Source organism: Antechinus flavipes, chromosome 2 (assembly GCF_016432865.1).
Source record: "Antechinus flavipes isolate AdamAnt ecotype Samford, QLD, Australia chromosome 2, AdamAnt_v2, whole genome shotgun sequence".
Taxonomy (NCBI): Eukaryota; Metazoa; Chordata; class Mammalia; order Dasyuromorphia; family Dasyuridae; genus Antechinus; species Antechinus flavipes.
Window position 1 is genome coordinate 523,692,401 of NC_067399.1, and position 19,242 is coordinate 523,711,642.

Consider the following 19,242-nt stretch of genomic DNA (forward strand, 5'->3'; position numbering starts at 1 on the left):
TGTCCACATTTAGTTATAAAACCCCATATGGGGTCATGATCCACAATTTAAGAAGCTAAGGCAAAAATGTTTTAAAACATTAAAAAAATGTTTTAAAATTTTTATTTTCTGTATCAAAGATTTCAAATATTATGAAACGTGAATATTGTCTGGAAAATTTTTTTTTTAATTATTGAGAAGTTAGTACAAAAGTTCACAGAATTCTAGAGAATTAGAAGAAAAAAAATTTATTATCAACTTTATTTTGTATACTGTATTTTATGGGTTATTTCATAGTTACTGTTAGGAAAAAAGTTTTAATTAACATTTTGTTATGAAGAATTGTGTACAAAAAAGTGTTTTTCAGCAATCTCTAACAAAAGATTATGATTTTTGCTGATCATTGAAAGCTGACTCCCTATTTCCCATAGGTTCAATGTACCAACATTTGTGTTTTTTCTATTGCTCCATTTTCTAGGAACATCACCCCCATGAAAGTTGAGAATCAACGGCATGTACATATATATAAAACCTAATATTGTATATATACATACATACACATACAATCACGTGTTTATACATGTGCATGTATACTTATATATCTTGCTATATGTGTGTATACATGTATATATATGTATATATATTTAATATGTTTTTCCATGGTAATGTGTCAGTTATCTTCATATGCAAATGCTGTTTGGAGAAGGTACTATGCCAAATGGCCTCTGTACAGTTTGGTTCTTTATAAGCAGTTAGTCATAAAATAAAACAAAAAACCTACGCCCAAGTTGGTCTCTGCATCATAATATTTCTGAGCAGTTCTGATGTGGTTGAGCCCAGGGACCTGATTATTTCCTATACTTGGATCTGAACATAGCTCACCTTTAGGTGAGAAACACCAAGTTATAATTTCCAGGCAGAATTAATTAATCATTAGTAAAGCCACACAATTCACTTGCTTGTCCAATAAAACTGGATTTTTTTTTTATATTAGATTTCACGGTTTCTGAAATTGATGATAGAAATGACATTTTGGGAGGGAGATGGTGCATTTGTCTCTGGGAACATTAGAGTTCATTAATGAAGTTCAATTATAAAAGACCTAGAAGTGATTTTAATTATATCTTCATTTTAAGAAAAAAAAAGGCAGCAGAAGAGAAATATACTGGAGTCAGAAGGGAAGAGGGAAAGGCAAATTAGAGAAAATAGCTCACAAAAACTACACAGAAAGACATCTATGCAAACAAGGAGAGGGAGTGGGGAAAATAATGCTTGAACCTCACTCTTATATGAACTGATCAAAAAAGTACAACGTGGAATTCAAAAATATCTTTTACTCAATAAGGAAATAGGAGAGAAAGAGGGTTTAGAGGAAAGATAATTAAGAGGATGTTTAGTTCAGAGCAAAATAAACTGTAAAGATGTACAGAAATATCTGTAACTCTTTTTCAGTGGTAAAGAATGGGAACCTGAGAGGGTGCCCCTAAATTGTGGAATGATGAACAAATTATGTTATAGAAATGTGATGGAATACTATTATAATTAATTCTTACCAGTATGATGACAAAATAAGATTTTAACGACCTAATGGTGAAAAATGCTATCCATCTGTTGATAGATGAAGGACTCAAAATACAAAATAAAGCAAAAAAAATGTTGTTGTTTTTTTTTTTTTGACACAGTCAAAAAAAAAATGAAATGACATTTTGGGAAGTTATCTTTGACTGCAAATTATTCTATTACACATGATTGAAAAGAACTTAAATTCTACAACAATATTAACTTGTGTTTTAGATGTTGTCAAAGGTGAAAAGGTCAAGCCAATATTTGAGGAACCACCCAATCCCACAAATGTGGAAGTAAGTTTGCAGCAGCTGAAAGCCAATGATCCCAGCCTTCAGGAAGTCAACCTCAACAACATTAAGGTATTTAATTACAGTAACAGTCACTTGACTGCACCAGTAAGGGTTGGAAATGTGCTGGAAATAACCTGTTAGCTGCTTGCTGATCAATTTACACCTATTTCAAATGTCTCTTATTTTCCCTGTGCTGTGAGATGCACTTGGAAAATGAAGAAAAAGGAGGATGTGGTCCCCACGGTTCCTTGAAAGAAGTCTCAGTCCTTGAGTTAAATACAGAAGGAACTTAAAATGTGTGTTTATTCAGATGGTGACTCCATTCTTAGCCTAAATTATTCAGCCTTGCATGAAAGTTGAAGGATGAAATAGACCCCAGGGAAGCTAAACATCCCCACTGAGTGAGTGAGAGAACATAATCCAGTAGAGCACAAAGTGTGCCAGTGTGAGTGTTCTCATTAACAATAGCAAGACAGTCCTTCCTCTTTGGGAAGCCTACTTAGAGATAGTCAAATCCCACGGTTTTAGGTTTGGACCAGGAAGAGTTCAAGCATTGTACTCTGGACCAGAGGGGATTATCTATCCCTCTTACCCCAAATCCAAAGTTCCCATGGGCCCTGAAGGAAGAGCAGGATTTTAAATGGTAAAATTGGAGTATGGGGACCTCTTGTACAGATTTACTCCAGCATGCCCCTGCCTAAATCTAATAGGTTGCCAAGATTTGTTGATTGTGTCTCCACATCTTTGCTATTCAGTCCTCTTCCTCTGCCACCCTACAGCCCTTTTTCTAGTTCAGGTCCTCATTACTTTTCACCAAGACTATTGCAGTTAGTTTGAAAAGCTATCAGTCATTCTGCTCTAATCTACCTTCCACACAGCAGCCAAAAGATATTTCTAAAATAAAGATCTGACCGCCATCAGGAAGGATGGCTATAGAATAAAATACAAAATCATCAAACTAGCTAAATCTGGCTCCTACCTTCCTTTTTATTCTTATTTCCTATTATTCCTTTTCACAGTCTTTGTTTTAATTTTCTTGTCCTCTTAGCTGTTCCCTGTGTGTACCTTCCATCATCAACATCTATACCTTCCTATTAGTGATGCCCCATGTTTGAAATGCAGAAATCCCTCCTCACCTCTGCCTCTACCTACTTAGCATCTTGGAAAGTATACCTCAGGTGCCATCTTGTCCCCTTTAGTTTGGGGGCTTTCTTCATCTTTGCCATTATCAATATTGGTAAATATTTTTTATTTATTTAATTATCTTTGTATACATTTCTCCTCCAATAGAATGTAACCTCCTTGAGGGGAGGAGTAATTTCATTTTTGTACCCAAAATAGTGCTTTACAAGTAATAAGTACTTGATAAAAGCTCGTTAAATTGAAATTTGGCATATTTGCTTAAGTTTATTTGAATACTTCCTGTTCTTTGGATGTAGCCTTGGGATGGAGGAGTCCATAGCCATTAATCAGTAGCTGATGGATTTTGCCATATGGATACAAGGAGAGTGGTTAGTCTCCAAGGGAAAGATTCTAGATGTAATTCAGAAATATATCCTCATATCATGAGATGCCAGTACTATAACAATAATACAGCTATCCATTATGATTTCCCATTTTATAGTATCTGCATTATCATTTAGGGAAACCATTAACTAATGGTTCCTGTCTTTCATCAGGCATTATACATTTTACAATTAGCTTCCTTTTCTGTACAAAATCAATTGATGTGACTTCATAAAATTTATGATTCCTTCTCCTTTTATATTTATTGGTCTTTGCTTAAGTATGTGCTTCCCTAAATCTTCTTTTCTCAGATTTCTTTATTTAATTCTAAAATAAAATTGTCCAAAGAATGTGCATGCTGGATAAAATATATGACATCAAGGTCATATAAAAGAATTTTGTATGAATAGAGCCTCATTTGAACATTTCTATCTCCATCTTTCACATTTCTTTGCTACTTCAACAAAACTCCATAATTTGATTGGTGAGAGTACTTCCTCCATCAGTGCAGATCAAAGTTCCTTATTATCTTATGAGTGTTTGAAAAATTAATCATCTGGTGACCAACTTTCTGGTAATGAATCTTTCTACATTTTACGAGGCTAGTTCCAAAACATCAAATATAGTCAGTCCAACTTCAGCCTCATACATTGTTTTTCCAGTATGGTAAGGCCAATTTCAAGTCAGAGGGTTCTACATTCATAAGTTTAGATTTAATATAGGTTCCTCCCTTAAATTTTTTCTAGAACCAAAAGCTTTTTTTTAATTAAAAAATATTTTTTCATATTAAGATCCACCTCCTCTTTCCTATTTCCCCACCCTCTACCCAGAAAGCAAGAAAAGCAAATTTCTTTGTTAAAAACATGTGTAGTCAAGCAAAACAGATTCCCACATTTGACCCAAAGCTTGTTTGGGGCCAAATAGTAGCTAGTTATAAGAGCATTGTGCTGAGGACTAAGAAATAGTTATGAGATAAATTAAATTGTAAATAGCTAAAGCTCCTAGCAGGGCTATAGATGCACATTATGATATTAATAATTAAATATTTTTCAAACTACAATGTGGTCCAGTGAAAAAATGATGGATTTGAACTCAAAGAATGATATTTGATTCTAGATGCAGAGTTGGAAAGGACCTCAAAGACTCTCTTGTCCAACCTCTTCAAAAATTCAGATTCAAATCCCATTTCTGCTTTGTGTGACCTTGTACTAATTACTTAACCTCATTGGGATTCAATTTCACAATTTGAAAAATGAGATAATTGGGCTCAAAGACCCTTTCAGCTCTAAATTTATGATTTTACAATCTTCATTTATTATCATGTCCCAGTAAAATACATTGCTTTTATAAGAGGTTGTTCAATTTTTTCCTGATTTTAAAATATCCTTTTGACCATAAGTGGGAAAAAAACCACCAACCTATATTTCTATTGAGACAATATTGGGAGGCTCAATCATTCTAGGCAATGGAGCTCAGAATTGCATCTATAACACCGGTGGGGATTTGACATCTTGAGGGCAAGTAGAAATAAATTTGCATTGTGAAGCTTTAGCCAAATGAAAGCTGAAAACATAGCTGACAGACTTGCACTATGAAACTTTAATTAAATGGAAGCTGGAAATATAATTGTCAATACAAATTTTTATGGTATGACAATTAATAAATATTAAGCACCTAATATGTTATAATCACTGGGTGGCCTCCATATAAATGAATTATATTTCAGAAGTTTGTACATTATTTGATTATTTGGAATGTAGAATACATTCCTCTATAGAAATAATGTTATTATGGATTATTAACATAATAAAAGACATTTTAATACATAATGTAGCTAAAATACTATACTTTGGCAATGAAAAGTAGCAGGGAACAATATTGTTGAAGTATTAGTAAGTTAACTCATTGGATAAAACTGAAAAACAGTAAACTTTAGTGATTTATTTGTCTTAACAGCTACTACCTGAGGGGAAATAGTCTTAATTATGGGAAGACAAAGAGTGAGATTCTTGTGGCTTTTCTAAAAGGGATTTCTGGGTAATTACAAGTATTTTAGAGATTGATGATACTGGTTCTTTATAAAGCTTAATGTTATGGGAAAAAAATTATAGCTTCCTCTTTCTTTAATATAAATGTATTATTAGGACCACACTTAGACTTTTGTTTAAATTCCAGAACCTATCATAGTACCTTATACACAATGGATATAATAGGTATTTAATAATATATGTTGCATTTGTAACTATGTTTAAGATCATTTGGTGCTTCACAGATGGAATGAGGAAAAGGAAAAAAAAGAAAAAATGGGTCTGAAGGAGAGAGATTCTTTTCCCTTGCAATAAATGTGCATGACTAGGAAGTGAGGAAAGAAGAAATTAAAGAAAAAATACTTGTAACAAATAGATCCTCTGAGAGAATAGTATATCATCTAAGACTTTATTAAGAAAATCATCTAATGTTGGAGGGGATGTGGAAAAACTGGGACACTAACATATTGTTGGCAGATTTGGGAACTAATCTAACCATTCTGGAGAACAATTTGGAACTATGCCCAAAGAGATATCAAAGTGTGCATACCCTTGGATCCAACTGTGTTTCTATTGGGCTTCTATCCCAAAGAGATCTTAAAGGAGGGAAAGGGACCCACATGTGCAAAAATGTTTGTGGCCACCCTTTTTGTAGTGGCTAGAAAATGGAAACTGAATGGATGCCCATCAATTGGGAAATGGCTAAGTAAGTTATGGTATATGAATGTTATGGAATATTATTGTTCTATGAGAAATGATCAGCAGGATGATTTCAGAGCAGTCTGGAAAGATTTACATGACCTATTCTGAGTGAAGTAAGTAGAATGAGATCATTGTACATGGCAACAAGAAGATTATACGATGATCAATTCTGATGGATGTGGCTCTCGTCAACAATGAGGTGATTCAGACCAGTTCCAATGGTCTTGTGATGAAGAGAGCCATCTGCACCCAGAGAGAGAACTGTGGGGACTGAGTATAGATCACAGCATAATATTTTCATTTTTTGTTGTTTGCTTTCATTTTGTTTTCTTTCTTATTTTTTTCCCTTTTTGATCTGATTTTTCTTGTGCTGCATAATAATTATGGAAATATGTATAGAAGAATTGTACATGTTTAATATGTATTGTATTACTGTCTAGGGGAGAGGGTGAAGGGAAAGAAGGGGAAATTTTGGAACATAAATTTTTGCAAGGATGAATGTTGAAAACTAACTTTGTATATATTTTGAAAATAAAAAGCTATTGTTTAAAAAAGAAAAATAAATCATCTAGTTTCTAGGAACGAGAAGGTGATACTCCTACCATACTCTGATCTTGGGAAGACTGACTCCAGAGTTCTACACTTATTTTTAATCACCACAGTTTAGTGCCTAGATAATGATAAGCAGGAGTGTATCAAGTAGTCAACTAGGATTTATATGAGTTCCCAATTTTATGGCTTACCTCTTCCTAAGTTTGAGATTCAGTTAGTCCTAATTCCTTCCTTGATTGATTAAGGGAATTGGGATATCTATATCTGTCTATCTATATCTATATCCTGAAGAAGAGACGATTTAGAGGGAAATTCTATTAAGTATTTAAAGGACTGTCACATGGAGAAAGAGATGAGACCTGTTCTTTCTGACATCAGAAAACAGAAATAGGAATAATCTGTGAAAGTTATAAATAAGCAGATTTAAGCTTGATGTAAGGAAAAACTCACAATTCGAGCTATTCAATAACAGAATGGTTTACTCCATAATAGAAGAAGGTCAGATGTCAAGGCTAGATGCCCATTTATTAAGTACTATATTAAAGAAAATTATTTTTCAGAAATGGCTTGAACTGGATGGCAATTAGGGTCCATTCCAACATTAAAATCAGTCATTCTATAATTAACTGGATTATAAGCAGTGGAAGTAGTAGATGTCGGAACAGCCTATTTAAGGAGAAAGGAAATGATAGGCTATATTTAAGAGATATGTGATAGAAAAGAAGAATCATTAGGTCAAAGAGTTGGTACAGTCTGTCCTCAAGTTGGTCCTTTTCCGGAGAAGAGTAATAGAATGCAAATAGGCAATTGGAAATTAGCCCTTTAGATAATGGGATCTTTTGTAAGTCAGGAGTCTGAGATTCAGGATGCCTGTCTGATAATCTTAAACCTTCTCATCATAGAATATTCCAATTCCAACCCTGAAGGAGTTTGCAAAGGCTCTGGAGACCAACACCCATATGAAAAAGTTCAGCCTGGCTGCCACTCGCAGCAATGACCCTGTGGCAATTGTAAGTGACACTCTTCAAAATGTAACTTGAAAAACTCAACTCATTAGAAACAAATGCTTATCATGTGCCATGTACTGAGCTGAGTACTAGGGATCAGGTACAAGCAGGAAAACAATCTCTGTCCTCAAGGAGAGACTATTTTCTAATAGAGAATATAGACAAAAAAAAAAAAAAACAAAACATAAAAGAAATTGAAAGGAGGAGGCAGCTAGGTGGGGCAGTGGATAGAGCACCAGCCCTGAAATCAGGAGGACCTGAGTTCATATTTGGCTCAGACTCATAACACGTCCTAGCTGTGTGACCTTGGGCAAGTCACTTAACCCCAATTGCCTCAGCAAAGAGAGAGAGAGAGAGAGAGAGAGAGAGAGAGAATGAAAAAAAAGAAAGAGAGAGAGAGAAGAGAGAGAGAGAGAGAGAGAGAAGAGAGAGAGAGAAAGAGAGAAAGAAAGAAAGAAGAAAGAAAGAAAGAAAGAAAGAAAGAAAGAAAGAAAGAAAGAAAGAAAGAAAGAAAGAAAGAAAGAAAGAAAGTTAGTTGAAAGGAGGAGGGAACATAGAGGTAGGCAAGCTCGAAGGAATATTTAGAATTTATCTTCCTTGCTGTAAAGAAACTCTCATTTCCAGATTTCTTGAGGCCCTGGAGACTCCTCTATTTGGGGAATTGATTATGAAGCCCCACACTTTTCTCAATGAAGGGGTTACCAAATGTCTGTATTCAGTATGCTAAGTGCTTTGCACAGAAACCTTAAGAAATGCTCACAGAGTCTTCTTCTCTACATGTTCAGGCTTTTGCAGATATGTTAAAAGTAAACAAAACATTGAAAAGTCTAAATATTGAGTCCAACTTTATCACTGGAACTGGGATTCTGGCCCTAGTGGATGCCCTGAAAGAAAATGAGACCCTGACAGAAATCAAGATAGACAACCAGGTAAGCTCCTACCCTATAACTGCTTCTGCTGTCAGAGAATGATGCTGTGGGGAGAAAATACTCATTAGGCTAGCATTAGGGAAGCCTTTGAGAAGCCAAGGCCAAGTAGTGTTGATGCACTAGAATAATGGGCAACCATTGTTATTATTTTCTCCTAAAAGCAGGGTCCCAGACCCAACGCAGCCCAGTCCAACTTTGTTTTAAACTTTCCACAATCCTACCCTAATCAAGAAAGAGAAAGAAAATTTTCACAGCCAGGAACTCAGATATTATTTTTTTAATGCTTCTTTTTTCTCCTAAAATATTGCTAATATCTCCAATGTGTATATACGATGTTCCAGGGTGAGCAGGTACAAGCCAACAGACCTAATGAGTTGACTCCCTGATGAATTCCTCTGTTTAATCTCTCCCTTTCCTTCATATGACTGGCTATAATCAGTGCTGCCACTTTGTGAGGAGAGGATATTCAGAGTCACAAAAACCCTAAGATCCCTATTCTAAGTTCAGACAGTCAGTCAGTGAACATTTAAGTTCTTGTGTTACAAAAAGAGGCAAAAGAGAATTACCATTTACAATCTAATGGGGGAGAGCACAAGCAAATATATATGTTCAGACATGCCAAGTAGGAAATAATCAACAGAAGAAAGGCCCTAGAATTAAGATGGATTGGGATTAAATTTTATAAGAAAGAAAAAAAGTACAGCACACAAAAAAAGAGGGATTGAGTAGGGCTTTCTACAGATGAGATTCTTGTTGAAACTCTGAAGGAAGCCAGTAGTTCAAGATGAGGAGGAAGAGCATTTCAAATATGGAGGACAGCCAGAAAAAATAGAGATGAGAGGTAAAGTATCTTTTTTAAGGAACAAGCAGAAGGTCAGTATCACTAGATTGAAGAATATAGGTCAGAAAGTAAAGTGTAAGACAACTAAAAAGGTTGGAGGGTTCTAGGTTATAAAAGGCTTTGAACGATGACAAAGGATTTTCTGTTGGATTCTGGAGGCAATAGAGAATCATTAAAATTTATTTCAGGGAGGAGGAGTGATGGGATAGCACTTCAGGAATATTTTCGTGTCTGAATGGAAGATAGATTGGAGTGGAAAGAGACTTGAGGCAGCTGACTCACCAGTATTTATCCAGGTGTAAGGTGATAAGGGTGTGCCTTAGAGTGAGAGCAGTGTCAGAGGAAAGAAGGAGGGATACATGAGAGATTTTGCAAAGGTAAAATCAATAAGTCATGGCAGTAGATTGCATTATGGAGAGGGGTAAGAGATAGTGAGAAGTTGAACATAATTCCTAGGTTTGAAAGTCTGAGAATTTGACAGGATGATGTTGCTATGAACAGTAAGAAGGAAGTTAGGAGAGAAGGAGAGTAGAAGAGGAAAAATAATGAGTCCTGTTTGGGACATGTTGCATCTAGGAGTCTACTGGACATCTAATTCAAGATAGCTGAGAAGTTGCTGGAGATGGGAGACTGGAGGTCAGTAGAGAGATTGGGGGAAAGAAAGGTAGATTTGAGAATCACCATCAGAGAGATGGTAATTGAATCCAGGAGAGAGATAAAATGGCAAATAAAGTAGTATAGAGGAAGAAGAGGGGGACCAGAACAGAACCTTGTGGGACACTTCTGGCTAGGGGGAATGTTTTAGATGAAGTTACAGCAAAGTTAAAACTGAGAAGGAATGATCAGTTAAGGAAGAGGGGAACCAACAAAGAGTGAGGTCCCCAAAATGTAGAGAGAAGACAGTGTCAAGGAAGGAAGGGAGAACTGATGAAATTATCGAGCAAGTTAATATAGAAGAAGAGAAAAAGGCTCAGAGCAGAGCTTTAATGGATACCTATGCTTCCTGGGCAGCATATAAATGAATATCCTCCCAAAAAGGAGACTAAAAAGCAGTCAGACAAAGTAAGGGGAGAATCGGGAGAAGGAAGAGATTGATTGAATATCTAAGGTTACAGACAGGAGAGGAATGAAGGCTAAGAAAAGTCCATCAGGTTGGCATCTAAGAGAACTTGGGTAACTTCAAAGAGAGCAATTTCACTTGGATGAAAAGCTCAGAAGGCATAAAGTGGAGAAATGAGTGAGAGAAGACTAACTAGAGACGGTCTTGTTATGGAGTGATGGAGGGAAGAGACATACCAGAGGATACTGAACAGGGATGGACGCTGCAAATAAGGATGAGGGAGATGGGGACTTGTCCAGTAAACAAAGAGAGAATAAAGATTAGTGAGAGGTGGGGAATGACAGTGAGGAAAATCTGCTAGAGAGACCGGGGTGCCATCTTGGGAGCAAGGTCTAATCCAGAAGTGTCCTGAATACCTTGGGCTAGGTCTAGCTTCTACCCCAGCTGGGGGGGGGGGGGAAGGGTAAGAACGGGAGGAGGGATGTCTATGGTGTGGTTCTGTAGCAATTCTCAGTATTGTCTCAGCTCAGGAGAGCCTAGTTCAGTTCAAACATCTTTATTCTTCAGCCTTCCTCTTGAACTGTGTAGAATTCATTCAAGGTGTAGGAAGAAGTGGAAAAGAAAATAGGCAAATTAGAATCATCCTTTGTGTGCTTGTACATCTCTCGGACTGAGACTGGACCCACTCACCTCTAGCCCAATTCCAATTTGCTTCCCTAGAATACCCATGGAACCAATTTCTCAGACTCAGTCTGCTCAAATTTAGGACTATGAGCTAGGGATTTTCTTTGGGTAATTTCCTATAAATTACTACACTAGCCCACACATAGCCATATTTTGTTTTTGCTGCTACCTGGGACAACAGTAGAAGAAAGGAGAACTAAAAGAGGAAGATAAGGAAGAAATAGGTTAGCTGGATATTTAAATGAAACAAGCTAAGAGCAATTATGAAGTAATGAAAAATTCAGGGAGAGGTTTTTCAGAGCTCTAGAGAAACATTGCTAAGAGATCTGAGACCTGCTTATTTCAAAGTATATTTACATTCGTGCATTTAAGGTACCTTAGGTCATTTCAAAACCCCATTCCAGAATCCATACTCCAAAAACTCCACTACTTTGAAGTTCTCCTGTCTTAAAATCTACCTAATAATCTGGACCTTTCAAAATTTCAATTATTTTTGATCTTTGAAAAGATGAACACACAGTCTATACTTGCCACTTCAAATCCCTCTCAAGTCACTAAGCTCATAGTTCATTTTAAGTAACCCTGGAATGGATTTACCAAATTCTTACAGTTGATTTCCCTGTTGTACTTCTCTTTCCTTATGACAAGAAGGAAAGGGTATTATTGGTTTAGCTGAAGAGCTTAGGCTAAGTCAACAGAGGGCAAAAATCCAGAATAGGGTACAGAAATCCAGAATGAAGCTCAGAAATCTAGAATAAGATACAGAAGTCCAGAATAGGTACAGAAATCCAGAATTAGAACTTGGACTGCACTGTAACTTTGTTCCAAAGGCATAATTAAGAACTGAAACTAATATAGCATGGTAAATAGTAGATAAAGGTACCAGAGTACACACCTACTGAGAATACAGTACTGGGCAGTGGCCAAGAGCCCTTTACAAATAATGCACCAGATAAATTAGAATCAGTAAGGCTCTACTTATTATAATTCCACCACGTATCACTTATGAAAAATAGAAAATTCAAGGGAGCACATAATAGATTAATCAAACGGATAGTGTAATAAAATGGAAATAGCTCTGGTTTGGAATCAGAGGACCTGGCTTGGAATCCCAGTGCTGCTACTTAGATGACAGGTCTTTGGCCTTTGCAGGATCTCAATTTCTTCACCTGTAAAATAAGAGTATTAGACTAGATGATCTTTTAAAAAAAGAAACACACATTGATTGATTGGTTCATTGATTGATTTAATGAAGCACTTCACAAATATTATCTCATTTGATCTTCACAATAGCCCAAGAAGGTTATTAGCCTTATTTTACAACTGAGAAAATTGAGACAGAGAATAAGTGACCTATCTAGTCTAATACCCACCTCGTGAGTGTCTCAGCCTGGATTTGATTTCATATCTTATTGATTCCAGGCCTATCGTTCTATTCTATGAGTCTATGAAATGAATTGCATTTAAGGATAGCAAGTGGGACCCTTCTACAAAATAAATTTACCTTTAAGTTATATTTTTCTGTTTAGAAAAAATCTTAACTCCCAAGAAATCTATGAAATAATACAAGTATTATTCTCATCCCCATTTTATAGATGAGGAAATTGAAGCTCAGATTAAATTAATTTCCCAAGTTCAATTAAATGGCAGAGCCAAGAATATGAAACCTAGAGATTTGTAAAAGGATTATGTGCCATGATAAAATCTCGTTTTAATAACCGCAAAAACTTCAGAACAAAATACTTTCAATAGGAAAGTAACAGTATTTTTATGTAAATGAGACTCAGCATGATTCTCCAGCCTAAAGTTGGAATCAGAAAATCTAGATGTGTGATTCAGCCTTGCCTCTTATTAGTTGTTTGATCTTAGTCAGATCACACGCCCTCTGTGACATTTAGTTTCCTTATAATAAGAATAATACCTGCCCTGACTACCTCATAAGGTTATGGTAAAAATCAAATGATACAATGGATGTGAAAATGTTTGTTAAACTGCATAGTACTGTATAAACATAAGTGACATATTGTCCAAATGGAATATTCAGATCATTGGCAGTGGATTTGCTTAGAATAGCAGCAGTGCAATCCTAGTGTTCATGACCCAAATTATTTAATACTATGCTCCTCAAAAAACTATAATTCTGTAAGTGAAGAAAATGAGTAAGCTTTGAAAAAAGTTGGTAGAAAATAGTACAAAGCGAAGGTGAATACTCAGAAATGTTGGGTTTAGAGGACTGTGGGTGGTGGAAAGAGACCCTTCAGACCAGAATTAATCTATTGATTTAGAAAGTTGTAAGGTCTTTTCATTTTCAGTGAATAGTCATTTTTCATAAAGTACTGTCTCCATCTTGTGGCGTTTCCAAAAACTGCTTCTAGAGCTCTTTCTAGTAATATTGGGAAAACTTAACTACTCACACATTTAAACATTAGTTGCTAGAGGAGAAAATACAATTACAATATTTTTAATACACACATACACACACATGACTCTAGGCAGGCCTTTCATTATTTGTTTCATAGCTTTTTAAAGGTAGCTTGTTACCCTTAGTTTTTAAAAAATTCCTATTTTTAATTTCCTGAAACCCATCACTAAGTACCTTGCTCCTCGATACTAAAAATGTTTCCCCTTAATTCAGTCCAAAAATGCTGACAACTTTTTTAAAAGTTGAGTGATTTCTGTGATGTCCAATTAGGTAATTCATCTGGACTTGCAACCAATTATGACAAGCAATCAGAAGATAATCAGATTATAACTGTGACTTTCAGTTTATGTATTATCCAAACCAAATGCACTTATTAAGTAACTACTTTGTATGACACATAAAAATCCTATAAAGACAAAATAAAAATTAATTCCTGCCTTTGAGAAGTTTTCATTGTATTAGCAAATAGCTAAAAGTGCAAAATTATTTGAGGGAAAGCTCAGTAGCTATGAAGGAGAATCAATGGCAGTTTGGCATGTTGGACTAGAGTCAGTGACATCTGAATTCAAATCTGTCCTCAGATACTAATTAGTTATGTGACATTGTGTAAGTCACTTCACCTCTCTGCACCAAATATTAGTCTTGGTTTTAATTTTCTTCCCATTTTTTCCTTCTTCATAATTTGCTCAATTTCTTCAATCGGGAAAGATCAGGAGATCTGATGGCAAGTGCACATTAACTGATCTTCACTTTTAAACTTGCTACAGATGAGAATGACCCAGATGATATTATCTAAAGCAGAATCTTTGTCAGTTTGATTGATTAAGTTACAAATTAACTAATTTTTTGTTTTGAATAAACTTTTAAAAACCAAAATATACTTAAGTTTATTAGTGATTTGAATTATATCTTACAAAAGTAAATGTTTCCCCTTCTTTTTTTGTTTTGTCTTCTTCATATATGTATGTATGTTTGTACATGTCGGTTCACAAACTAGAGACAGCAGTTGGGAACGGCTGTGGAAATGGAAATTGCCCAGATGCTTGAGGAGAACTCAGTGATTCTCAAGTTTGGTTACCAGTTTACAAAACAAGGTCCAAGAACCAGGGTAGCAGCTGCTATCACAAAGAATAACGATCTAGGTAAAATACCATAATTATAACAATGGTTATTGTGTTGCTTTTTAGATGGTTTGCATTTACTGGATGATAGGCTGTTAAGAACTATAAGAGCATGATGGCCAATTCCATCTTTACATTACATTTACATGTAATTTAATGGATAACCATTTCTATTATCTTCAGATTCATCTAGTAATAATTCAAATTCATTTCTAATAGAATTATCCCAGTACTCAATGCCTATGATTCATCTAACTCGTGTTCTCATGAACTTGTGGTTTTTTTCTAATATTTTGAGAACTATTTCAATATTATTGTTTTCCCTGTAGTGTGTTATATACATTTCAAAACATTATTTGGAGAAAGAGTCTGTAGGCTTCCCTAAAGTGTCTAAAAGTTAAGAATTTCTAACTTAAACCATTCCATCAAAATGAGAATTTCATTTCCTTTTATCAAAAAGTCTTTGTTTTTTGTCTTAACTTATTTTTTAATATCTTATTTAATTTTACCTCATAGATGTTTAGTAAATGTTTATTGAATCAATTTAAATAAACATTAACATTTTTACATAATCCTTTGCTATCTGTGTCAGAAGAGAGGAATAGGAAGTTATAAAAAAAATTTGACTTTTACTATTCGTATTTGTTATTGCATTTGAATATAGGTATGTCTAACCTGGGGAATTCACAGATTATCAAACAAAACTATAAAGTCACTATCAAGGCTCAACTTAGAAGTATCTAAAATGTTACTAAGATCTTCCAAGCAATCGCCTGTTCTCTATTTAATGCTGGAGATATATAGTACTACTTTGATGTTAATGAGCACTGAAATATTTCTATTCTCTTTTTTCCTTTAATCTTATTGGTTATCTGAAATTTATCTTTTATAAAATTGGTAAGGTTAATCAGTTTTTTGTTGAAAAAGAGGCAACTTCAAAATTAGGTCTTATCTCTTGATGGTCTGTGATATGTAATTAGAATAGATTAGCAATCAAAAAAGTTTTTTTAAAACAGTGTGTAATGTCATAGGAAGTAAAAAGGAAAGCATAGTATAAATCATGGTAAAGAAAAAGAGAGTTCATTGGGTTATAATTTTTGCTCCTGATCCATGAAATTTTAGAGAATCAAAAAGCTGCTAACATCAAAGTTAAAGTCAATTTTAGATCAACCTTAAGATCCAGAATTCCCTGCATTCTCACTGAAATTTTTTAAAGGTAAAAACAGGAATTTGCAAACATACCCTGATGTGTTTACATGAAAATATAAAGAAAGGAAAAGGGAAGTAATACCTACTATGAACCAGGCACTTTGCTAATTAATTTTACAAATATTATCTCACTTTATCTTTATAACAACCCTGTGAAGTAGATACTTTTATTATTCCCATTTTACAGTTAAGGATACTGAGGCAGACAGAGGGTAAGTAACTTGTTCAGGATTACACAGTTAACAAACATCCAATGCTGGGTTTAAACTCAGATCTTCCTGACACAAACCCAGCAGTCTAGCTACTGAACTAGCAACTGACTTGAGTAAATCCGGAACAATTCTTCTTCTTGGTATATAAATGTATTTATCAGAGTTCATCATTCTCTCAATGGGGCAAGACTTCTGGGTCCACTGAACTCAAAACTCTGCCAAGTTTTTTTTTTTTCTTTCTGTATTTTGAGGAAAACATCCAAGACTGTAAGATCTGTCTTACAGGCTCAAATTTTTTTTGACAACGGTTTTAATATAGCTTTGAATTTCATCAGTCCTTTCTCAATTTTTATTCTCCAGTCTTGCCTAAGAGCATTTTTTTTTGTTTGTTTATAAAAGTTAGGGACTGGATTTTTCTGACTAGTCTATTTTTTTTCTTCTTCCAACTTCAAGAAGCCTATACAACACAACAGATGAATCAGTAATAATCCCTGCAATTGCCAGGTTTCTCTGAAAGTCCTTATTTTCTAAGGGTTTATTTGACTGTTTTTTTTAGCAGTATTTTGTTAGTTCTTGGTGGTGGTCTTCATTTTAGAGTGAACTTTCCTTTGTTCTGTATAAAAGATCCTGTTTTTTGGGGCACTTGAAATGATCTGTGAAATGTTTGACTTTCACACCAACAGCCACTACAATGATTCTAGCAGTCATTGAAGTGTGCTCTTTAAGAACTGTAACTTCTTCATTTTTCCTTGGATTAATATCTATTTTTTAAAGCCACAAAATCAGTTCAATCAGGTTTCATGTGGCCAAGATCATAGTTCTGAGTCAGCCTACTTTCATAATGGCACACATGCATGACCATTGATGTTACAAAATGAAACCATAAAAATCTTGCTTGTTCCAAGTCACTTGTCCATCATTATCAACTTATCTGTAGCTTTGCTATCTCTTCAGAAATCTCCATGGCAACATTGATGAAGGCACCAGAAGGGAGCAGTCAGGTTCTTGTAAAAATATTCTAGAGTAGACCACATCTCTACAGTCACACAATTATCTGAATAGTATAAAGAATACAAGGAAGCCCCATTTAACTCTAAAGATGAATTTGTTATGCTAGAGTAAAAATATTGGCTTAAATGCATCTTGCACTCCTTTGAAAGTAATACAAGATTCCTACACACAATCACAGAATTAGGATTCTGTAGGAAGAGTCACTGATGGATAACTGACATCCTCCATGTTGGGGAGGGAAAGATAAGCATTTATATAGTGCCTATTATATGCTAGTTACTATGCGAAATGCTTTACAAATATTATCTTCATTTGATTTGGTAGGTATTGAAAAGTAGATGCTGTTATTATCTGTATTTTGTAGTTGCAGAAACTAAGGCAAAACAGAATTTAGGAAATCACATATAGCTAGTAAATAAATGGCTGAGGCTAGATTTGACTTCAGGTCTTTATGAGTCTAGGCCCAGAACTCCATCCACTGCACCTCCTTTTCTCTCCATTGGTATTTAGGCAATGCCAAGGAATCTAAAAAAACAGCCCAACATGTTAGGTGACCTCCTGTAGAAGATTTATAGAGACATGAGCAAGTCCTGCATGGGGCCATCACCACTGGAGAGAGTCCGCACATTGATGAAATTCCAGATATCTTTCCATTTTTTTGCTTTTTCCAATTCTTTGCTAGCACAAAAAAAGTCGCTACAAACGTTTTTGCACATGTGGGTCCTTTTTCCTCCATTATGATTTCCTTGGGATACAGAGCCAGTAATGGCACTGCTGGGTTAAAGGGTATGCACAATTTGATGGTTCTCCAGAATAGTTGGATCATTTTACAACTCCACCAATAATGTATTCGTGTCCCAGTTTTCTCACATCCCCTCCAACATTTATTATTATCTTTTCCTGTCATCTTAGCCAGTCTGAGAGGGTACCTCTGAGTTGTTTTAATTTGCATGAAAAGTTTTCTATCTGAATGAGTCCCCATTATAGATACCCTAGAATATGGTAGCTGGAAAACACCCCCAGGATAACACAAGTTGTCCAACTACAATTTAAAGAGAAAAAGAAAAGTTGAGGCAAATCTGAATAGCATGGTTTCTCAAAAGACATGGAAGGATGGCACTTAAGACTTTAATTTTTTTATTTAATTTTTAGTGTCCTGCCCTTTATCACAAGCAATAGAAGAAATGGCTCCCTTGATGTGGTCTGACTCTGGCTCCCTTAAAGGAGGCAGCCTGCTAGAGTAGAAAGTGTTAGTCTGGAACCAGAGGATCCAGCTTGAAATTATGGCTAGTCTACTTTATTCTGGGGACCTGGGCAAGTCATTTAAGCTCTAGACCTCAGTTTTTATAATAAAATGAGCGAGGCTGTACTTGGATTCTTAAAGGTCCTTCCAAGAGTCCTGAGTCTATGATAGAGTCAGAAAAATTGCTATGAGTGGAAATGACATTCCATAATGGAACCCAGGTCAGACTGGTCTTAACTTCAAATCTAGTGTCTCCTCCCTGCAAGGGACATATTAATTTGTTTAATCAGTAATAGACCAAAGATGTAGCAATTTTCTTTTACCAAAAGGTATACCCCTACTTTGAAGATTGTTGAATATAATGTGCCCAGCCTACATAGAACTTGTCAATCCTAAATCTTAAAAACCAGATAACATATAGGTTTGTTATCTACTCTGCATGGATCTGCCTCACCAAAATTTTATTATTATGAATTATTTAAGTGGATAGAGCACCAGCCCTGAAGTCAGGAAGACCTGAGTTCAAATGTGGTCTCAGACACTTTCTAGCTGTATAACTCTGGACAAATCACTTAACCCCAATTGCCTCAGCAAAAAAAAAAGAAGAAGAAGAATTATTTAAGAGCTCTACTATTTTTCCCCAGAAAAGTAGATGATGAACTTACTGAGGCAAGTGGCTCTTCAAAAAGCAAACAGTCTGAATTTGCCAGGTTATCTACAATCTGAAATTGCTAGGGACAGTATACATCAAATATAGATTTCAATAGAAAAGAAAGAAAGCCTTTTATGCCTTCAGTAAACTCCCAGCAACTTAGGGTCTTCAAAAGTACTATTCAGTTTTACAAACACCATGTAGTCCTTCCCTTATTCAATCAATCCTA

General features: G+C 35.3%; 1 protein-coding gene across 1 annotated transcript in view; it reads left to right on the forward strand.

Moving 5' to 3' along the window:
• The window catches only part of TMOD2 (tropomodulin 2), a gene marked incomplete at its 5' end in the record, with an annotated part of 39,793 nt that overhangs the window by 11,064 nt on the left and 9,487 nt on the right, over positions 1-19,242 (forward strand). The window contains 4 exons of the mRNA XM_051973788.1: positions 1,774-1,904; positions 7,525-7,632; positions 8,415-8,558; positions 14,563-14,707. Of these exons, the coding sequence (XP_051829748.1) occupies positions 1,774-1,904; positions 7,525-7,632; positions 8,415-8,558; positions 14,563-14,707 (528 nt within the window). The remainder of the gene's footprint in view (positions 1-1,773; positions 1,905-7,524; positions 7,633-8,414; positions 8,559-14,562; positions 14,708-19,242) is intronic.